This window comes from Trichoderma aggressivum (genome assembly GCF_033847375.1).
Source record: "Trichoderma aggressivum f. europaeum strain CBS 100526 chromosome Unknown scaffold_015, whole genome shotgun sequence".
Taxonomy (NCBI): Eukaryota; Fungi; Ascomycota; class Sordariomycetes; order Hypocreales; family Hypocreaceae; genus Trichoderma; species Trichoderma aggressivum.
In genome coordinates this window covers 119,214-136,853 of record NW_026946381.1, presented here as the reverse complement: position 1 = coordinate 136,853, position 17,640 = coordinate 119,214, and the positions used below count along the sequence as shown (strand labels likewise).

At 49.6% G+C, this 17,640-nt stretch overlaps 5 protein-coding genes across 5 annotated transcripts; 3 read left to right on the top strand and 2 right to left on the bottom strand.

The window, feature by feature from the left end:
* Window positions 1-12: 12 nt before the first annotated feature.
* On the bottom strand, window positions 13-2,689 carry Triagg1_4667 (uncharacterized protein; the record flags this gene model as incomplete). The annotated part of the gene is made up of 2 exons (XM_062899095.1): window positions 13-2,034; window positions 2,189-2,689. The coding sequence occupies 2 exons, from the start codon at window positions 2,687-2,689 to the stop codon at window positions 13-15; spliced, it is 2,523 nt and encodes an 840-aa protein (XP_062756247.1).
* A 915-nt stretch (window positions 2,690-3,604) lies between these two features.
* Window positions 3,605-7,267, top strand: Triagg1_4666 (uncharacterized protein; the record flags this gene model as incomplete). The annotated part of the gene is made up of 4 exons (XM_062899094.1): window positions 3,605-3,731; window positions 3,799-3,811; window positions 3,878-3,979; window positions 4,036-7,267. The coding sequence occupies 4 exons, from the start codon at window positions 3,605-3,607 to the stop codon at window positions 7,265-7,267; spliced, it is 3,474 nt and encodes a 1,157-aa protein (XP_062756246.1).
* A 179-nt stretch (window positions 7,268-7,446) lies between these two features.
* On the bottom strand, window positions 7,447-8,853 carry Triagg1_4665 (uncharacterized protein; the record flags this gene model as incomplete). Its single annotated transcript, XM_062899093.1, has 1 exon — window positions 7,447-8,853. One exon carries the CDS (start codon window positions 8,851-8,853, stop codon window positions 7,447-7,449), a length of 1,407 nt encoding a protein of 468 aa, XP_062756245.1.
* A 2,372-nt stretch (window positions 8,854-11,225) lies between these two features.
* Triagg1_4664 (uncharacterized protein) lies at window positions 11,226-12,459 on the top strand (the record flags this gene model as incomplete). The annotated part of the gene is made up of 2 exons (XM_062899092.1): window positions 11,226-11,674; window positions 11,739-12,459. 2 exons carry the CDS (start codon window positions 11,226-11,228, stop codon window positions 12,457-12,459), a joined length of 1,170 nt encoding a protein of 389 aa, XP_062756244.1.
* A 2,325-nt stretch (window positions 12,460-14,784) lies between these two features.
* Triagg1_4663 (uncharacterized protein) lies at window positions 14,785-16,140 on the top strand (the record flags this gene model as incomplete). The annotated part of the gene is made up of 1 exon (XM_062899091.1): window positions 14,785-16,140. The coding sequence occupies one exon, from the start codon at window positions 14,785-14,787 to the stop codon at window positions 16,138-16,140; it is 1,356 nt and encodes a 451-aa protein (XP_062756243.1).
* Window positions 16,141-17,640: the final 1,500 nt, after the last annotated feature.

Below are 17,640 nucleotides of genomic sequence, written 5' to 3'. Positions count from 1 at the left end.
CTAATAAGCTCTCTACTTGGCGATTTGAACTGGAGATTTCAGCTTCATTTCGAGGTAGGTGCCAGCTTGCATACTAACTGCATATATGGCCTTCAGCGATGTTATCGAGACGACCCCAGCTGACACGTGTTGCATGAGGCTTAGAGCCTCGAACCAGTGAAGTAAATGCTTCCGGAGGAATGACGATACGATGCCATGATCGCCAAGTAACCCCCCATGTGTGTCTCTCATTCCGAGGGCAATCGTTACAGTAAGATGGGTGACCCAGTGTACACAGGAATATCGAATAAGAGACAGAGGATCTGAACCTGATATGCTAATGCCATTTTCTATGAGGGATGCAGGATCTTTCAGGTCATAAATGTTGTTTCTTAAAATCTTGTTCATGGCCCGTAGCGAAAGAGAAAGGATGTTCCGGTGCACGTCCTTTAGACTGAAAGGAAATATGACATCGTAGTTCTTGTATAGGTGGTCTTGGGCGGACTGATGAACAAAGTAAATAATGTCTTCGCGGATGGTCAAAAAAGATCCGCAGAGCGCCACAATCTCTCTTAGAAATTCGATGTCAGCCGAAAGCTCTTCTGGGATTTCGATAAGACAGCCGAGTTCCTGCAGCGTAATAGGACGAGATACGCTCACGATGACGGCCAGAGTTTGCTTGCAGAGACTGATTTCGCTACTAGCGCTACTATCGTCTATGGCTGTCATCTGTTCTATCATGCGTTCGTATAGAGAATCGAGGCCTGGCGGAAACGTGCTCAACATATTGAGAACTTTCCATCGCGGGTACCTTGCGAGATTCTGACAGACTAAAGCCACCCAGAGAAATGTATCATTTGCGTTGTTGAAGAGATATTCTCGGATTGCGCTACAAGTCTTTTCATCATAGCCTTTCAGGTCTGATAGCTGTTGAACCTTTTTCTCGATGTAGAAGGTGACGGCACTGGATATAGCCTCTGCATTGAGCTCCAAACTCAGCTTAACCTTTTGTTCAGCAAATCGTAGTCGCTCCTCTATTATGGGCCAGTTTCGGCTGGACACAATCCATTTCACGCCGGCATTGCCAGTGGCGTGCACGATCAAGTCTAATAATTTCTCAAAGTCGGATACACATTCATCGATAGCATCAATGATCAAGTATGTGCTCTTCAACGTTGGGTCCTGAAGAATGGCCGTAAATATATCCGACAGGGCTATCCAAGTATTCAGTCCCTCGAAGAGCTTCTTGCCAGCTTCATCGTATTTCTTTCGTAGATGAGGTATAAGTGAAGGCTGCTGTTTCACAAGCATAAAGATTAGGCCACGTAAAGCAGCAGAAGCGTTGTTTAGTTGTTGGTCGGTAGCCTGGCAGAAAAAGTAGCATACACCGTGGCCTGATTGCATGTGGTTTGCCTGATTGCTGAGTTCGTTGATAATGCCACAAAGTAACATGGTTTTGCCCTTGCCGGGATCTCCTTTGATCCAAAGCAGTCGGCTATCTTCTGAATCCCGCCATTGCTGGTATTCCAGATTGCTGAGAACCCAGGTATATGATTCCTGTAATAGGCCGCCCTTGGTCTGTTCGATGCGCTTTTTGTCATCGGAAGGATCGCTTAGGCGCAAATCCCTCAGGCATTGCTGATCCTCCTTTGTTACTTGGGCAGTAGATTGTTTCTTCGCATGAGTAACTAGCTGTTTGATATCGGAGACTGTTTCTAGCCTCGTAAATATTTCGAAATCGTCGTGAAAGACACGCTCCGCGGCTTTGATAGATTGTATATCGCCAATCCAATCATCGAGACTGATCATATCGCGTAGCAGTACAGAACCACGGTTGCGGTAGTATGAGCAGACGCTTTTTATCTCATATGTGAGGAGTACTTTGTAGAGGTTAATTATTTGGGCCTCCAGCTCACCTCGAATGCCGGAAAGGCCATCCTTGGTAGTGTTCTTTAAGACAACACCGGATAATTCCCAATACATGTTCATTCTCCTGACCACATATTCGATGCCCTCACGGTTGGCCTTTGTTGCCGCTATGGGATTTTGCATCATCTGTGTTACAATTAGGGTCAATATAATCTCTCTCTCTCTCTCTCTCTCTCTCTCTCTCTCTCTCTCTCTCTTTCTCTCTCTCTCTCTTTCTCTCTCTCTCCTCCTCCTCTCTCCTCCTCTCTCTCTCGCGCGCGCCGGGGGGAAGCAGAATTACCTCAAGCGCCACGCATACACCGGTCCAAGCAAGGGCGGCTTGTGGGACAGCCTGAACAGCATTGGTGATGATATCCTTTGTCGAAAGAGCGATGCCAATAGCCTCTTTCAACTTTGCTTCCTTCGCCGTCTTGTTTAAGCCATGGTGGATAAGCTGCCGCATCTGATTCCGCCTCGTGTGGGCATCATTCTGTGCAATTATGTTCTGGCCTGACCCGGTTGCTTCAAGCTTACTAGATAGGATCTTTTCATAAGCTTGTATCAGTGCAGCGTCTTGTGCCTTCAAATCATCATATGCTCGATCCCAAAGCTGCTCAGCCAAGCTTGCGAGCGCATTATATGTGCCGATAGGTACAGAAGAGGCAGTGGGTAAAGTAGATGAATTTGCTGGCTCATGGAGGCCATCAAGTTGCGTTATCTGTGCCTTGGTGCTTGTAGATGCATTGTCGCTTCGGGAGAAAATGCCCTTTAACCGGCTGCGAAATCCCGGCTTAGAAGGCATAGGATTGTAAGAAACCTGCTCGAATGCAAAGTCAACGAAATGAGTCTTGAAAGGGTGCTTCGCTCGTGTTGCATTCGGTGAGAGGGGGATTCGGACAGCTATAAGGCAGCCATTAGCCGCAAACCGACAGCCATTTGAGATTGGGCTGAATAGATGCAGAAGACCCCTGCATGTTTCTTGGGTTGACGGTTCAGTTGCACTCAGCCATGTTGGTAGATGATTGGCTGACGGCGACGGCCGATTCTGATAAGTCTGCCTTGTGTTGCTATTCAACACGTCGAGTTTGTTGGTGACTCAGATTCGAAGTTGCATGTACACGGAAGAGGAATATCGCTATAGTAGTAGATGCTAGAGGAGAATAGGAATACCTACCTGTAGCAGAAAGTAAGGTACCTACCTACATGTAGGTGGTGATAGCAGCAGATGATTGAGAAACCGGGCACTACAAGCTGATGCCAAGTAGTGTTTTAGTAGGGAAAAACTCGTAGTAATAGATGAAAAGCTTCAAGTATCATTTCATCCTATTTCAACAATTGAATTACCCGCAGTTGCTGTTGAATGGCTCCATGGATATGTATCTTCCATCTCTCATCAATAACATCAATTGATTAGGTACAGTTACAGATGCCCGCCGCTACTGAAGCTATAGGTACCTGTTCGGTGCTAAAGAACTGAAAACACCTGAGACGCCTATCAACCTGAATCTTAGATAATCCCTGCCGCATGACATAACGCAGACGCCCCACTGGCTTGCTCACCGCGGGGCAGTACTTTTTTTCTTCTTCGGCGCAAGCTGCTTATCCATATCGCATTATCGAGCAGCGCCAAAATAATATTTTTTGCAGCTTGAATCAACTCATCGACATCATCCATTCCGCCAGTCCAGTTCATGACTCCCTGGAGGTGACACTCAAGATGCCGTTGATAGACGATGGCTTCGAGGCCCTGCTGGAGCCTTTCTACAACGGCAAGAAGCTGACGGATCCCATCTCGACCAAGGAAGACAAGTTCCAGCTGCTGCCGGCCTTCCTCAAGGTTAAAGGTAAAGACTCTCCCTCGCCCTACCAGCCAATCTTTATTACTCCGACTATGATGCTAACACCTCCAAGGCCTTGTAAAGCAGTATGCACAGCTCTCCCCCCTCTCATTTAGCCGGCGTTTGTTGCAGTCTACTAACTCTCGAGCCAGGCACATTGACTCATACAACTTCTTTGTCGAAACCGAGATCAAGGAAATCGTCCGCGCCAATCGCACCATCCGCAGCGATGTCGACAGCAACTTTTGGCTAGAGTATGTTTGACGACAGCTACCGACTGTCATCGTCATTGGCTAACTTAAGCGTCCAGCTTCACCGATATCCGAGTCGACCAACCTCGCCGACTAGACTACACGGACTCCAAATCCCGAACTGAGGTTACACCAATGGAGTGCCGACTCCGCGACATGACATATGCCGCTCCCATATTTGTCGATATTGCATATATCCGTGACAAGCAGAAGATTGTCCGCAAAAATGTGCCGCTTGGACGGATGCCTGTCATGCTCAAGAGCTGCAAGTGCCGACTTAGCGGAGCAAACAACTCTCAGATGGAGCAGATGAACGAATGTCCCTTGGACCCCGGTGGCTACTTTATCGTCAATGGCACCGAGAAAGTCATTCTGATTCAGGAGCAGCTCAGCAAGAATCGTGTCATTGTCGAAGCCGACGAGAAGAACGGCGTCATCTCCGCCTCGGTAACCAGTTCCACCCACGAGCGAAAGTCGAAGACATATGTTACATTAAAAAAGGACAAAATCAACCTCACCCACAATATTCTGGTCGAAGGCATCCCTATCGTCATCATTCTAAAAGCTCTAGGAGGTCTTTCGGACTACGAGATTATGCAGCTTGTGGCAGGCTCAGATGGCCGATATCAGGATGAATTCCTCGTCAATTTTGACGAAGCTGCCAAGGCCGGTATCTTCACGCAACACCAGGCGCTGGAATACATAGGATCGCGCGTCAAAATGGGCTCGAGGAAAGGCCAGTTTGGTGCTCAAGCTCGCCGCAACAACGTCGAAGAGGGACTGGATGCTCTAGCCAATCTTATCATTGCCCATGTCCCCATTGACGGTCTCGATTTCTACCCCAAGGCCATATATGTGGCTATGATGACACGGCGAGTTCTCATGGCCTCCCAGGATCCCAAGTTGGTAGATGATCGAGATTTCGTTGGAAACAAGCGCCTTGAGCTGGCTGGTCAGCTGCTCTCTCTCCTCTTTGAAGATCTTTTCAAGAGATTCATGGGAGAAGTCAAGATGTCAATCGACAAGTTCCTGAAAAAGAATAATAGAGCTGTGCCCTTGGACGCTGTTCACATGATTAGCAATCATGCCAATAGCATTGGCTTGGGAATCAATCGGGCTATTCAGTCAGGAAACTGGAGCGTCAAGCGATTCAACATGAACAGAGCCGGCGTCACTCACGTTCTCAGTCGACTCAGTTACATCAGCGCTCTCGGCATGATGACAAGAATTAGTAGTCAGTTTGAGAAGACAAGAAAAGTGAGTGGGCCTCGAGCTCTTCAGCCTTCGCAATGGGGTATGCTTTGCCCCTCCGATACGCCTGAAGGTGAGGCGTGTGGTCTCGTCAAGAACCTTGCTTTGATGACCCATATCACAACAAACGTGGACGAGGCACCCGTGATGCGGTGGATTTTCACCCTTGATGTTGGCGTTGAGCCGATTAGAAACTTTTCAGGCGCTGAGATGCACCGCGAAGGCTCCTACATCATTCACGTCAACGGTACACCGTTTGCACTTACCAGATATCCCAAGAGATTTACGCATAGATTCCGCACAATGCGTCGCCGCGGCTGGATCTCGCCCTTTGTCGGCATCCACACCAACTCACACTTCAATGCAATTCACATAGCTACCGATGAAGGCCGTATTTGTCGGCCGTACATCATTGTCAAGAACGGCAAGCAAAAGCTCAAGCCAGAACATCTCCGTCTTCTCCAGATGGGTAAGGTCACCTTTGATGACTTCCTGACAAAGGGTATCGTAGAGTACCTGGACGTCAATGAGGAAAATGATGCTCTCATTACCATCTATGAAGATCAAGTAACAATGAGCACGACCCATCTGGAGATTGAGCCATTCACGATTCTCGGCGCCGTTGCAGGCCTGATCCCCTTCCCGCACCACAACCAATCGCCTCGAAACACCTACCAATGTGCCATGGGTAAACAAGCCATTGGCGCCATTGCACACAACCAGTTCAACCGAATCGACACTCTCCTATACACCCTAGTTTACCCTCAACGGCCCATGGTCATCACAAAGACTATTCAGCTTATCCATTACGACAAACTCCCTGCTGGCCAAAACGCCACAGTCGTCGTCATGTCATACTCTGGATACGATATCGAAGATGCTCTGGTCTTGAACAAGGCATCGATTGACCGAGGATTTGGGCGCTGTCAGGTCTTCCGTAAATATACGACTGAGCTTCAGAAATACCCGAACGGAAGGAGAGAGCGAATAGGCGACCCACTCAATGAGATAGACAACGGCGTCATGCGACGAATCAAGAAGCACGAAGCGTTGGATGATGATGGCCTAGCCATTGTTGGTCAGAGAATTCACTCAGGAGAGGCAATGGTCAAGAAGGAGACACCTCTCGATATGACAACAACGGGTATTGGTCTTGATCGTGGACCCAGCGAGTACCGCGACACCGCAGTTTCATACCGCATCGCTGATCCGGCTTACATTGACAAGGTCATGATCTCGCAGACAGAAAAGGACACGACAGTCATCAAGGTTCAGACGAGGCAAACCCGTAGACCAGAACTGGGTGACAAGTTCTCTTCTCGTCACGGACAAAAGGGTGTCGTGGGCATCATTGTCGACCAAGAAGACATGCCATTTGCTGATAGCGGTCTGTGCCCTGATATTATCATGAACCCGCACGGCTTCCCCTCTCGAATGACAGTCGGCAAGCTGCTTGAATGCCTGACTGGCAAAGCATCCATTGTTCACGGCCGCAAAGAGTATGGTTTCGGTGACGCTTTCCGATCTCATCCCGTTGAGCAGGTAAGCGAGGTCTTGGTTGATCACGGCTTCTCATGGGAAGGCAAGGACTACTTCACATCCGGTATCACCGGAGAGCCACTTGAGGCGTACATTTTCAACGGTCCGATCTACTACCAACGTCTGAAGCACATGGTGCAGGACAAGATGCACTCTCGTGCCCGTGGTCCCAGAGCCATCTTGACTCGACAACCTACAGAAGGTCGATCGCGAGACGGTGGTCTACGTCTGGGAGAGATGGAACGTGATTGTCTCATCGCCTATGGCGCTTCTCAGCTTCTCTTGGAACGGCTCATGCTGAGTTCCGATGGAGTCATGATTGACATTTGCCAGCAGTGCGGTCTTTTTGGATACCGGGGATACTGTGGCACGTGTAAGAGCACAAGAGAGGTGACGAAGATGCAGATGCCGTATGCTGCCAAGTTGCTGGTACAGGAATTGATCAGCATGAATGTCGGAGTACGACTGCAGTTGGAGGACGAGTTCCCTCATCCCAGTTAGCTAGAAAAATAAGAACTTCTGTACTCTTACATATAGAGAGTATGGTGTATAAATGATATAAGCAGACTGTATATGTACGCAATAAAACAAGAATTCCTTTATTTATAAATGGCCTGCTTGCAATTCAGATTGACGTTTCCCCTTCTTTGCCTCTTCCTCAAGTCATTTCGACAACAGTGCTATATCACCACGGTTGGTTTTGCTTTAATCTTCTTGACAGATTTCAGCCCCGTCATTGTCACCTCGTATTCCGTCGCATTCTCAATGCCCTGCCCCGAAGCAGCCACATGCGGCGCAAACACCACCTTCATCCACCTCTTCCAGGTCTTGAGCGTCGGCGATCCCACGTCCACATCGTCGTCCGCAGAAATGGGAGCGGCTATCCTCGTTGGGCGGCCGTACACAGGTCGCTTGTAGAGGGCTACGCGACAAGATATCTGAGTAGACCAGACGAGCCCCAAACTCGGGGTTTTCAGAGAGCCGGAGCTGCGGGGGTCGTCGCCCCAGCCGGTGAACCAGCGTTGCTGGTGATCTAGCGCAAGGGCAGGAGAGGCGGGTTGTTCGTCGTCTGGAAATGAGAACGGCATGGAGGATGTGGGTGTGCTGGAGAGGTTCGGTATGGTTAATGGAGGGGGCATGCTTCGTGAGGCGAGGGGGCTCTCTAGGTGAGATGGCGACATGCCGCTTCTCATGGCGAGCGGGCGTGGGATGGAAGGCGTGGTGGAGGATGCGAAGCGGTCGGCGACTTGGTTTGCTACAACAATGGCAATGTTGTGTCTTCGAGCAAGATCGCGAAGGAGGGCGCCTAGTCGGATGAGCTCAGCGCTGCGTGTGGCCATGTTAGAGCCATGGGAGCCCTGGCGTTCGAATTCGGCACGATAGTTGGCGGCCACGGAGTCGATGATCATGAGACCTATATCATGTCTTGATAGCAGCACGGGCACCTGGTATTCCAAGATGTGGTCCTGAGACTCAAGGTCGGGAGTGACGGCGCTGTGGATACCATCTAGAGACGCTGGAGTTCCTGCTTCGCTGGCTTCTTGTAGGATTGTGTTCCCTTCGAGCATCTGGGCAAGACGCCTAGTTGCGAGTCCAGATTCTGTTGAGATGTAGAGAGCTTGCTTGCCCAGACCACGGGGAGCGGGTAGTTGTACGGCTAGACACAGTGAGAGGAGAAATTGTGTTTTGCCCACCCCACTCTCACCGGTGAATTCTGTGATGTGGCCGACGGGCACGCCGCCTCCGAGTGCTTCATCTAATCCATCGTCTAGGGTGCTGATAAACTCATCGGAGGTGGTTGATATAGGTAGTTGTTGTTGCTGCTTCTCTTCAGCTGAGGACGGCGGTGACGAAGGCGGTGGTGGTGCAAGCGGTCTGCTGGAAGCAAGGTCGTCCGATAAAGAAGCCTGTATAGCAGCAAGAAAACGCCTCAAGTCGATTATTGGCAGTTGAGTTCGCTTTGCCAAGTCTGCCGGGTGTGTAGTAAGGAGATCGGTAGTTGTGAGGGCGTGTCGTTCGATAGTCGGAATAAGAGCAGCAAAAGCAGAAAGGGGAAAAGAGGGAAGAATGTGGAGGAGGTCCGTCATTTGAATAAAGGCGTCCTCGGCATATACTTGAAGCACAAAAACACAACAATTCAGGGCCAGCTGAACCACGCCCTTTGGCGACCAAAATGCAGGGTGGAGGAGAGAGGGTGTAAGATGATAGGGCCGGAGGCTGGTATCTGAGAGGATTTGGGCACCAGTTCTGCAGCAACGTTGTGCTATGCTACGCTATTCCATGTCATGCCTTGCATGTGGCGTCCTGAGAGAGTTTTCCTTTGTTTTTGTGTCTGGCCAGAGCCTTGCTTTGATGCGCTAATGCCGCCCTCGCGCGTGGGTATACAGATTAACGAGGCCGCTACAGCTCTGTGGGCTGGGGTTTCCCGCTGTGGCCCAAGCGAGAAGGGCGTGAGGCTGTTAAACACGGATCGATGTTTAGTCCTGACTCTTGTGTACGCATCGAGGTGAGTTGTCCACACCAATGGACTCCTGGTTGAGGTGTTGTTGCTTGATCTGGTAACGTGGTGTTTTCTGCGTGAAGCAAACCGCCGTGATGCTTCTTCACGCCTACCCTACACCGCGTCCGAATTCTGCTTAGTAACACGCATAACCGTATGCACAAGCGCAGAGTTCCGACTCGGGTCTCGCACAACTTCTCTTGCGTCCTGCATCCGCAGGTCAAACGGAGTAACTCAGCGATTTTCCCCAACCTGTTTTCGCGCCTAGTGCAGGCCTGATCCCTGTCCAGGTTCCGCTTGGCAACAAGTCGTCGATTCAGCCTCACATCCATTCCTCTCAAGTCTCGGATCCTGGAGCTACCGGTGATCCCTGCAGGGTCTAGTCGACTAAAGTGAGGCGGTTGAATGGTGAAGCAAGGGTATCGCTAGCTTGAGACTGATTTGTGAGCTACAGATGGCGGTAAAAAAAGAAAAAGATCGCTGAGAAAACAACCAAAAGCAAAACAAGACTACTGCGCCCTTGCGATAGCTCGGCTGGGCAGACTTGGCAAACTCGGGTACGAGTACATGATGAAGACTGGAGCAGCCGTAAAAGATCAAGGGTCGATTCCACCGAGATTGTGTACTCGTACGAGCATTTCCGACATCGACGGCGATCCGGGAATGTCTGAGAGAGCCAACTCCGGAAGTCGACACAGAACCCGAGACGCTTCGACCACCACGCGATGGTGCGATGGGTGCGATGCCGCTGCGGCAGATTCTGACAGGGCATCAAGCGCACGCCATGGGCAGCTTAACCCAGCCGTGGCTAGTGGATGGGCAGCTTGTTTTGCTGGACAGGCTGTGCTGCTGATCGCGCATGTGCTACCATAAACAGTCGTGCCGGCCCCTCTCATTTCCACAATTGTTCCTCCGTCTTATTCGACAACTATAAAAGCTTGTTCCCGATTTAGATTCGGCGTCGATGGGAGCTCTGGTTCCGCGGTTTGGTGCTTTCCGCGCTTGAGGGGGATGGAAGACGAATGCCCTGATGCGTGGGAGACGCGGTTAGGCATCAAAGTCCGTGCTTGATTTGTCAATGATAGACGGGCGGCTCACGAGAGGTTCCGGTGCCGGGCCTCGCGGATGAGGCGACCTTGTGCGCGGCGTCATGGTCCTGCGTTGTTCAAGCGGGGCCTGTTGATGCCATGTCTATCATGGCGATATTGGTTCATTCATCGCCCACCACTTTGCGGCTGCGGCTGCGCTTGTGGCAAACCATCGAGCAATGGCTCAGATCTTGTGGCTTGGGCTACGGCATGTCAAGCTCTTCTTTAAGTTATGACGCCCAGGGGGGCCAACACAACTCGTAGACGAGTGTTGCCATCAACTGCGCAAACGAGATGCTCTGATTCTCGCTGGGCGGCAATCATGTTCTGTGTGCTATCCTGCATGGAGCTGACGCCCTTCCGGCCCCCCTGTCGGTTTGCCAAGCGCACACTGGCCGGGTGGTCTCATGGATCTAGGATCTATTTGCTGTTAGCGTGCTGCTCTCATTCAGCTCGTGCAGGCCACCAATCCAACGACACGACGTCTTGCGGTGATGGCACCTTTACACACAACACCCATGTCCTGCTACAGCCAGTCCTTCGACTAGTAGGCGAGCTAACTTGAGGCTGAATGGAGCGGAGGATGCAGTCGTGCCAATGCAAGTACCAGCAAAGCGGCTGGGCAGCTACAATTCATCAAACCGACGGGGGACTATACCTCAGTAGCTCGGGCATATTTTGTGCTTTCTGTGCCTTGGCCCCTTTGTGCCATCACTGGTGCAATAAAACCATTTGGGTGTGCCCCCAAACCAGACCGTCTTCTCTTTCCTCTGCTCCTTCTTGTCCTCAGTACTCGGTCAAGCCAGCTTTTTGAGACACGGCATTGTCAATCCTGTCGAAAAACGGCGTCGTCTTGAAGCCTAGCCCAGCCATGATGAACAAGGCAACAGGTGTTTATGCCGCTCTCGCGGCTCTGTTGGCCGCTGCCGATGCTCGCAACTTGAACAAGCTTCCTAGAGCAACTCCCGCTTCCGATTATGCCTTTGATGGCTTCTCCCCCAAGCCGACTGAGCCCATCAATTTCCCCTTCCATCAGGCTCTTCAGCGCCGAGCTGGCTCATCAACATCCAGCCCCGAGGTTGTCTATATTGCCCCCGATGCCACTTGTGGTTACATCTCTGGCCTTGCTGGCGCGGGATATACTTGTGGCGTTTCGGCAACCTGTGTTTTCTTCACATCATCGGCTGCTGGTCCGGGACATGTCGCCTGCTGTAACTCGCAGGACTGCAATGCCAGAAACGTCTGCATCGACTACGAGGGCTACTTTAGCCAAAGCAAATGTAACGATGGCTGCAAGGTCGATACCTTCACTCTCAAGTGGTATGTTTCTCTCCTCTGTTTGTAAATTGCATATTTGGGTGTTGGCTAACATGCTCGTCAACAGTACCAACTCGGCGCTGCCCTACTGCAACACAATTTCCTTCCCTGGAGATATCATGGACGTCTTTTGCAACGGTGCTGAGATTACAGAGGTGCAGGCTGCTCTGACCACATATCGTGGCGAGTCTTCTAGGAGGTTCTCACCTCTTACATTGACGAGCGATTCTCCTCAAAGCACCATCGCCAATGATTTTACTTCTTCCACTCAGTCGCCTCCTTCTACCACATCAGATACTACCCCAGAAACGACAACTCCTGCTCCTTCTGGCGGCGGCGGCGGCTCCAACACTGGCGCCATCGTTGGAGGTGTCGTTGGAGGCGTTGGCGGTCTTGCTTTGATTGGCCTCGCTGCCTTCTTCTTCCTCCGCCGCAAGAAGACCCATTCGGCCGTCCCGCAGGAGCAAACGCCACAAGTTCCTCCCGTCCATCAGGCTCCTCCTGGCATGCAGCAGACACCCCAGGGCCCATACGATCCCAAGTTCGCCGCGGTTACAGCACAATACCCGCAGTACCAGCAGGAATACTACCAGACTACTCCTGAAGGCCACACCATCTCTCCCGTCGATCCTCGATACAGCACCATCTCGTCAAGTACCAGCCCGGCCCCATCTGGCGGCTACGTCGCTCCTGGACCCGGACCCTACCAGCCACAGGAGAATGTTATCCACGAGGCTCCGGCACAGGGTTCCGAAAACCATCGTGGCGAAATGCATGAGCTTGCTTAGACGGCAGCGATGATTGAGCGGCATGGTTCGATAAATCTAATACTGGACAAGAAGAAAATACGGGATGAGATGGGGGGCAAGTATATACAAGTCAGTTGGCGTTTTGTGGGATTTTGGATCTTTGTCTTTGCATTGAGTGGCTGGAGTTGACTAAAACCCCTGGGTCCCTCTTTAAATACGTTTGTGTTTTTATTGCAGAAGGACGTGAACGGTCTTAATGCTGTTCATATTTTTTTTTTTGCGATATCATTAATTACATACTTGGCGAGGAATGATTGTCATTTATTATCAGTTGTTGAAGCCCGCTATTATTGTGGATATCCTGCCAGCGCATCTTTACATATTACGCGGCGACGATCTTTGTTGTATACAGTTGGCAAAAAGATGCAGATGAGAATGACGATGAATTTGTGGATTATATTACTCGAAGAATCATTATTGAGAATGCCTCGATCTGTCGTTGATATGCTGATAGAATAGTCCACTTTATAAGCATTGCTGTCAGGGGGGTCTTGACAAAGTAGGGTTGAGGCTTAGACGTGGATGTACTTTTGGAGTTTTGAGATGGCGAGGCAGAGTTATGATTGTGTTGGCCCTTGTTTGTGAAGCTAGAGCATTGCTTGATACTGTTGTGCGGATGAGATGAGGGAAATGACTTACCTTGAGGTGATGTTGAAGGTAGAAGCTCTGAGCTACTGGGTATTGGATGGCTTACTGCAAAGGGCGCGTATACTCGTAGGCCTGAAGCCTGTAACGATTGATCATATGGATTCTGTCTATCTTGGCGAGACTAATCCTGTTCTCGCTGCCAACGGGCGCCAGTTATGCCCAGAGCTTCGTTGTTTCGGCCCTGATATATTTGATGAGCGTCAATGGACACACGGGGCTGAGCCTCTAACGAACGATCGAATGGTATACTTTGTTAGGCAAGTATCATTTTGTTCTTCTACCTCGACAAACGATGCGCCGCTAACGACTGGACATTATCTAGCTTCACAAATCACTCTTCTACACCTCCTTTCAAATGGCAACGTGCTACTCTCATTCAACTTCGAGTAATCACCTTGGGACCATCAATCCTGAATTTGGTCTATACCAGCAAGAACACGCAAGTGATAAAGGAAAGCTTTTGGCGTTAGCTTGAAGGTTACCTTGTATCTCAAGCTGAAGAGTACGTCATCAACGGCGATTTCTCTCTCAGAAAGCACTGCATAGTGCTGGTAGCAGTGGAGGCCGCGGATAACCCAAAGTTCATGGACGCTGTCAGGCGGGCCATCACGCGTATACAGAACAACTCAGTTCACAGGTATAAGGAGGCTATGACAGGCCCCAAGGTGGAGTTGCTGGTCTCTCAGGATCTAACATACGCGGCGGCTGCTGGTGTTGCGCTCTGGAGGCGGACCATGATTGATTCGTCATATTGTGAAAATGTGGCAAACATGTATGCGGGCAAAAAGGACCGTGATGAATTCTAAAGTTGACAGCTTGAATTACATCAGCTTTGAGAGCTCAAATCCCCGGTCTGATTTGTTGTTAGCGAGCAACTTTCTACTCTCCAGCGTTCTGTTGAGCGCAGGCTGATGATCACTTATGTCGCATACCAATGATAGCTGTCGTGAGTGGCGCTTCCAATTTGTTATTCATTCAACTCTTGTGATGTGACCTGAGATTTAGCATGAGCGTTCCCTCCAAGGAATCTCGAGGAGTGTTCATTACGCCTCAGGATTGCCCCAGTTTCTGAGACAACCACAAATGATACCTTGAATTCATGTAGGCACCTCCCAGTCTACAAAAAAAGGGGGAGAAGAGGAGAAGGGCCGCTAGCGAACATTGACGAGTGCATGTAATGTATTGGGTTGGATATGGCCCATGGATGACTAAGCCGCAACAAGGCAGCAATTCTAACTCACCATCAATCACTGCTCTCCTCCCAACATAAAACTTGCATCAGAACCTTTAAAGCCAACGCAAAGCCAAGCAGAATATGACGGAGACGTGTGACGCAGCAGGTAGGACCAAGGCGAATCTTGTGCTACCCTTGGCAGCTGCCTGAAGGAATTGTGTGCAAGTCATCGTATCAATTGCCTCACTCTGATCAAAGCCAAGGACTCAAAGGGGCACAATTCTCATGAGCATAAAAAAGGTCGTTTGCCCTCTTCCATCGGCCTTCGCTGGCATTTAGGCCTGGTATTGTACTTCTAACGTCGCTTCGACGGTTACGCTTTGAAACGCCAGCTCAGTTTGATGAAATATCTTGGATGCGGTAGGCGAATCCAAATTTGGTCTACTTGATACCTCCGCATTCTCCTCTTGTGTAAAGAAGCAATGCCGAACGTTTACAACAAGAGTAGTGGACTCAGTCTTGACGATGGTACCACTACAGCCGATTCCTCTAGGCTTCTTACTCCTCCAAGGACCCCTTCCCCTGCGCCAGATACGGTTACGAAAAGTGATTGGCAGCCAACGAAAGAGATCGATGTAAGCGTGCTGAAGTCTCGACTCACTCTCCAGGATGGGCGATGCGGATGCCTTACCCAACAGGCGAGGCCCTGTAAAAGGGATTCTCCAGAAAAGAATAGGACCAAGGTGGATAGCTTGATAGAATCGATGGTGGCTTTGACTCAGTCATCTGTCGAACTCGAAGACAAGCTACTAAAGCTGGCTGAGCTAGTTCACTGCCATTTGCACCTCTATGAAAGACATATAGAGGATCGCGTTGAGAAATGGACGTCTATCTTTCCTACTGGAGACCCCGATACTAAGCCATTCATACCTCTGGAGAAGCGGATCACAATTGCTCTACGCCGCGATTACGCCCATTGCAGTAACCGTCATTGCATAGGGAAGACATTGAAGCAGAAAGATTGCCGTTGGAAGCTTGAAGGGCAAAAGATGCAAAATTACATCAAAACTATTGATGAGATTATCAAGTCAGTGGTTGGCTCTGATGATACCAAAGTTGAATATCTTCTCAAGGTCCTCGCATGTAATGGACTTTGTCATCATCACCAATATCAGTCATCTAACCATGTCGAGCTATGGATCTCGAGACTCGTGGAGATTCGCAGCACATACCAAGCCGAAACTAAACAGTCGGATAGCGGCTATACGCTGGATGGCTCTGATGAGTCTTGTACAACTTCACAACCGGAAACAGTTCAAAGTCCAACGATCAAAGTTAAAACTAGACATGATCTTGAAAACCGAGTTGGCTCAACACCCATTGACTTGGCATTGCCTCCACCAGATCAATACTGGCCCGAAGCTTTTGATGAGAGTCCCTTTAAGATTATTAAGAGAAGGGACGGCACTCAAGAGCGAGAGTCTTCATACACAGAGATCAAAACCACCGTAATGCTTCCCTTGGAAGAGACGTTGGGTGATCTAAAGAAGGGATTCATATACCTTTATACAGTTAAAGGAAACGAGAGGCTTGTCAAAATCGGATACACTACTCGCAGTCCGAAACAAAAGTATGAAGAGTGGAAGTTGAGCTGCAACAGAGAGCCCAAGTCGCTCTATGAGAGCTCAATTGTCCCAAATGCCCGCCGGGTTGAGGCTTTGTGCCACGCCGAGCTGGATTATTGCCGAACAAGCGTCTATTGTACTGGCTGTTCGATACAGCATATCGAATGGTTTGAAATGACGCCTGATGATGCCATTTCGGTTATCCAGAAATGATCAAAATGGATGGAATCTCAGCCATATACTGAGTCATTGCCGGAGTCCGGTGTAAAATGGGCATTAAAAGCAGAAGAGGTCAAGAAACTTGATGATGTGGATACATTCATGAAAGATCTAGCGCTTCGATTTGGCAAATGAGCCGAAGCTTTAAGCACTGGTGTTGTATTGGCGGCTCGGAAAGGGATAAAAATTGGCCACGGTAGTATGGATCAGCTGATCAAAAGCTGTAGAATGGCGGATAACCACTGCGTGGATAGCGACATATCATTGCCAGCTGATTGACTTCGCAATTTGAGTTTATATGCCTTCGATCCTTGTCTGTTATATCTTCGGAGTTTGGAGCCTTGCGGTGGTCTACATCGCTGTGTATAAACGACATGCCCGAACTATTACAATACCCCTCCAGGGTGTACCTAAAGGCATTGTCTTTGAGAACATTCTCTGTCATTTGGTCGATAAAGCACGATTGAAGCTGTGTAGTTAGATTGTTAGATTCATCGGGTACCAGAAGCAAAAGCACCCATGGTAAGAAGAACTTAACTGCTTGAAACTTCCATGTAACTCAGCTAAACCTAATGAAAATCAACTTAGACACTGCAACTATAGTACTTCAAATAGTCGGTGCCAACATCAGGCGCCCACCACACCTCAAATGGGAACATTTCTGGCAAGTCTTTGGATCTCTCGTAATCATTAAAGCTGCCGTTAAAATATTCTTGGCATGGCCGTGCCCATCTTGAAATCCATCGAGAAGCCTTTTCCATCCTAGGACAACTTTTTGGATCCAGAGATGAGGCAAACATCGTTTCTAACACTTCCCGCGCTCGTATTCTACAGTAGCCTGCGCCCTCCGAATCAGCGCATGCATCAGAAGCATCTGCAAGATATATGTAAGCGGTAATCAGGACGGCTCCTTCTTCTTCATCAAGCTCGATATTGCCATTATCGCTGGCCTGTATTATATCCATTGCAACATCTTCTCTCCCTAAGGCTACCTTTGCATTCACCCAAAGACATAAGATCCTCGAGAAAGACTGACGATTGATTGCACTGGTACTCACAGCACCATCCACGAATGGCCGGAGGAGCTCGCCCAGATGCTCGAAGAGATCATCATAGGCCTCAGCAACCTCGAGGACAAATTCAATCTTGTCCCTTTGAAAACATGGAATGGTTTTGATGACCCTGTAGCACTGGTCTCTCAAAAACCCAGCATGGGATCCTGAGCCAGGATCACTAGCAGTAGTGCATCTGACTACCATCCGACTGAACTGGATCGCCAAGTCCGCCACGCCCTCCCTCTCGCCATAACTCAATTTGCGCACAAGCAAGCGTCAAATAGCGATAAGGCACATATGCTCCCGAAGAGGATTCATACGGCCTGCGTGTAGTATATTCATTGCTTCTCGATAATGAACTTCTGCGTCCGGACCCCATGATGTATGGCCTACCCATAACCTAGCCCAAGTGCGAGTGCCTTTCTCTTTTATGACTCTT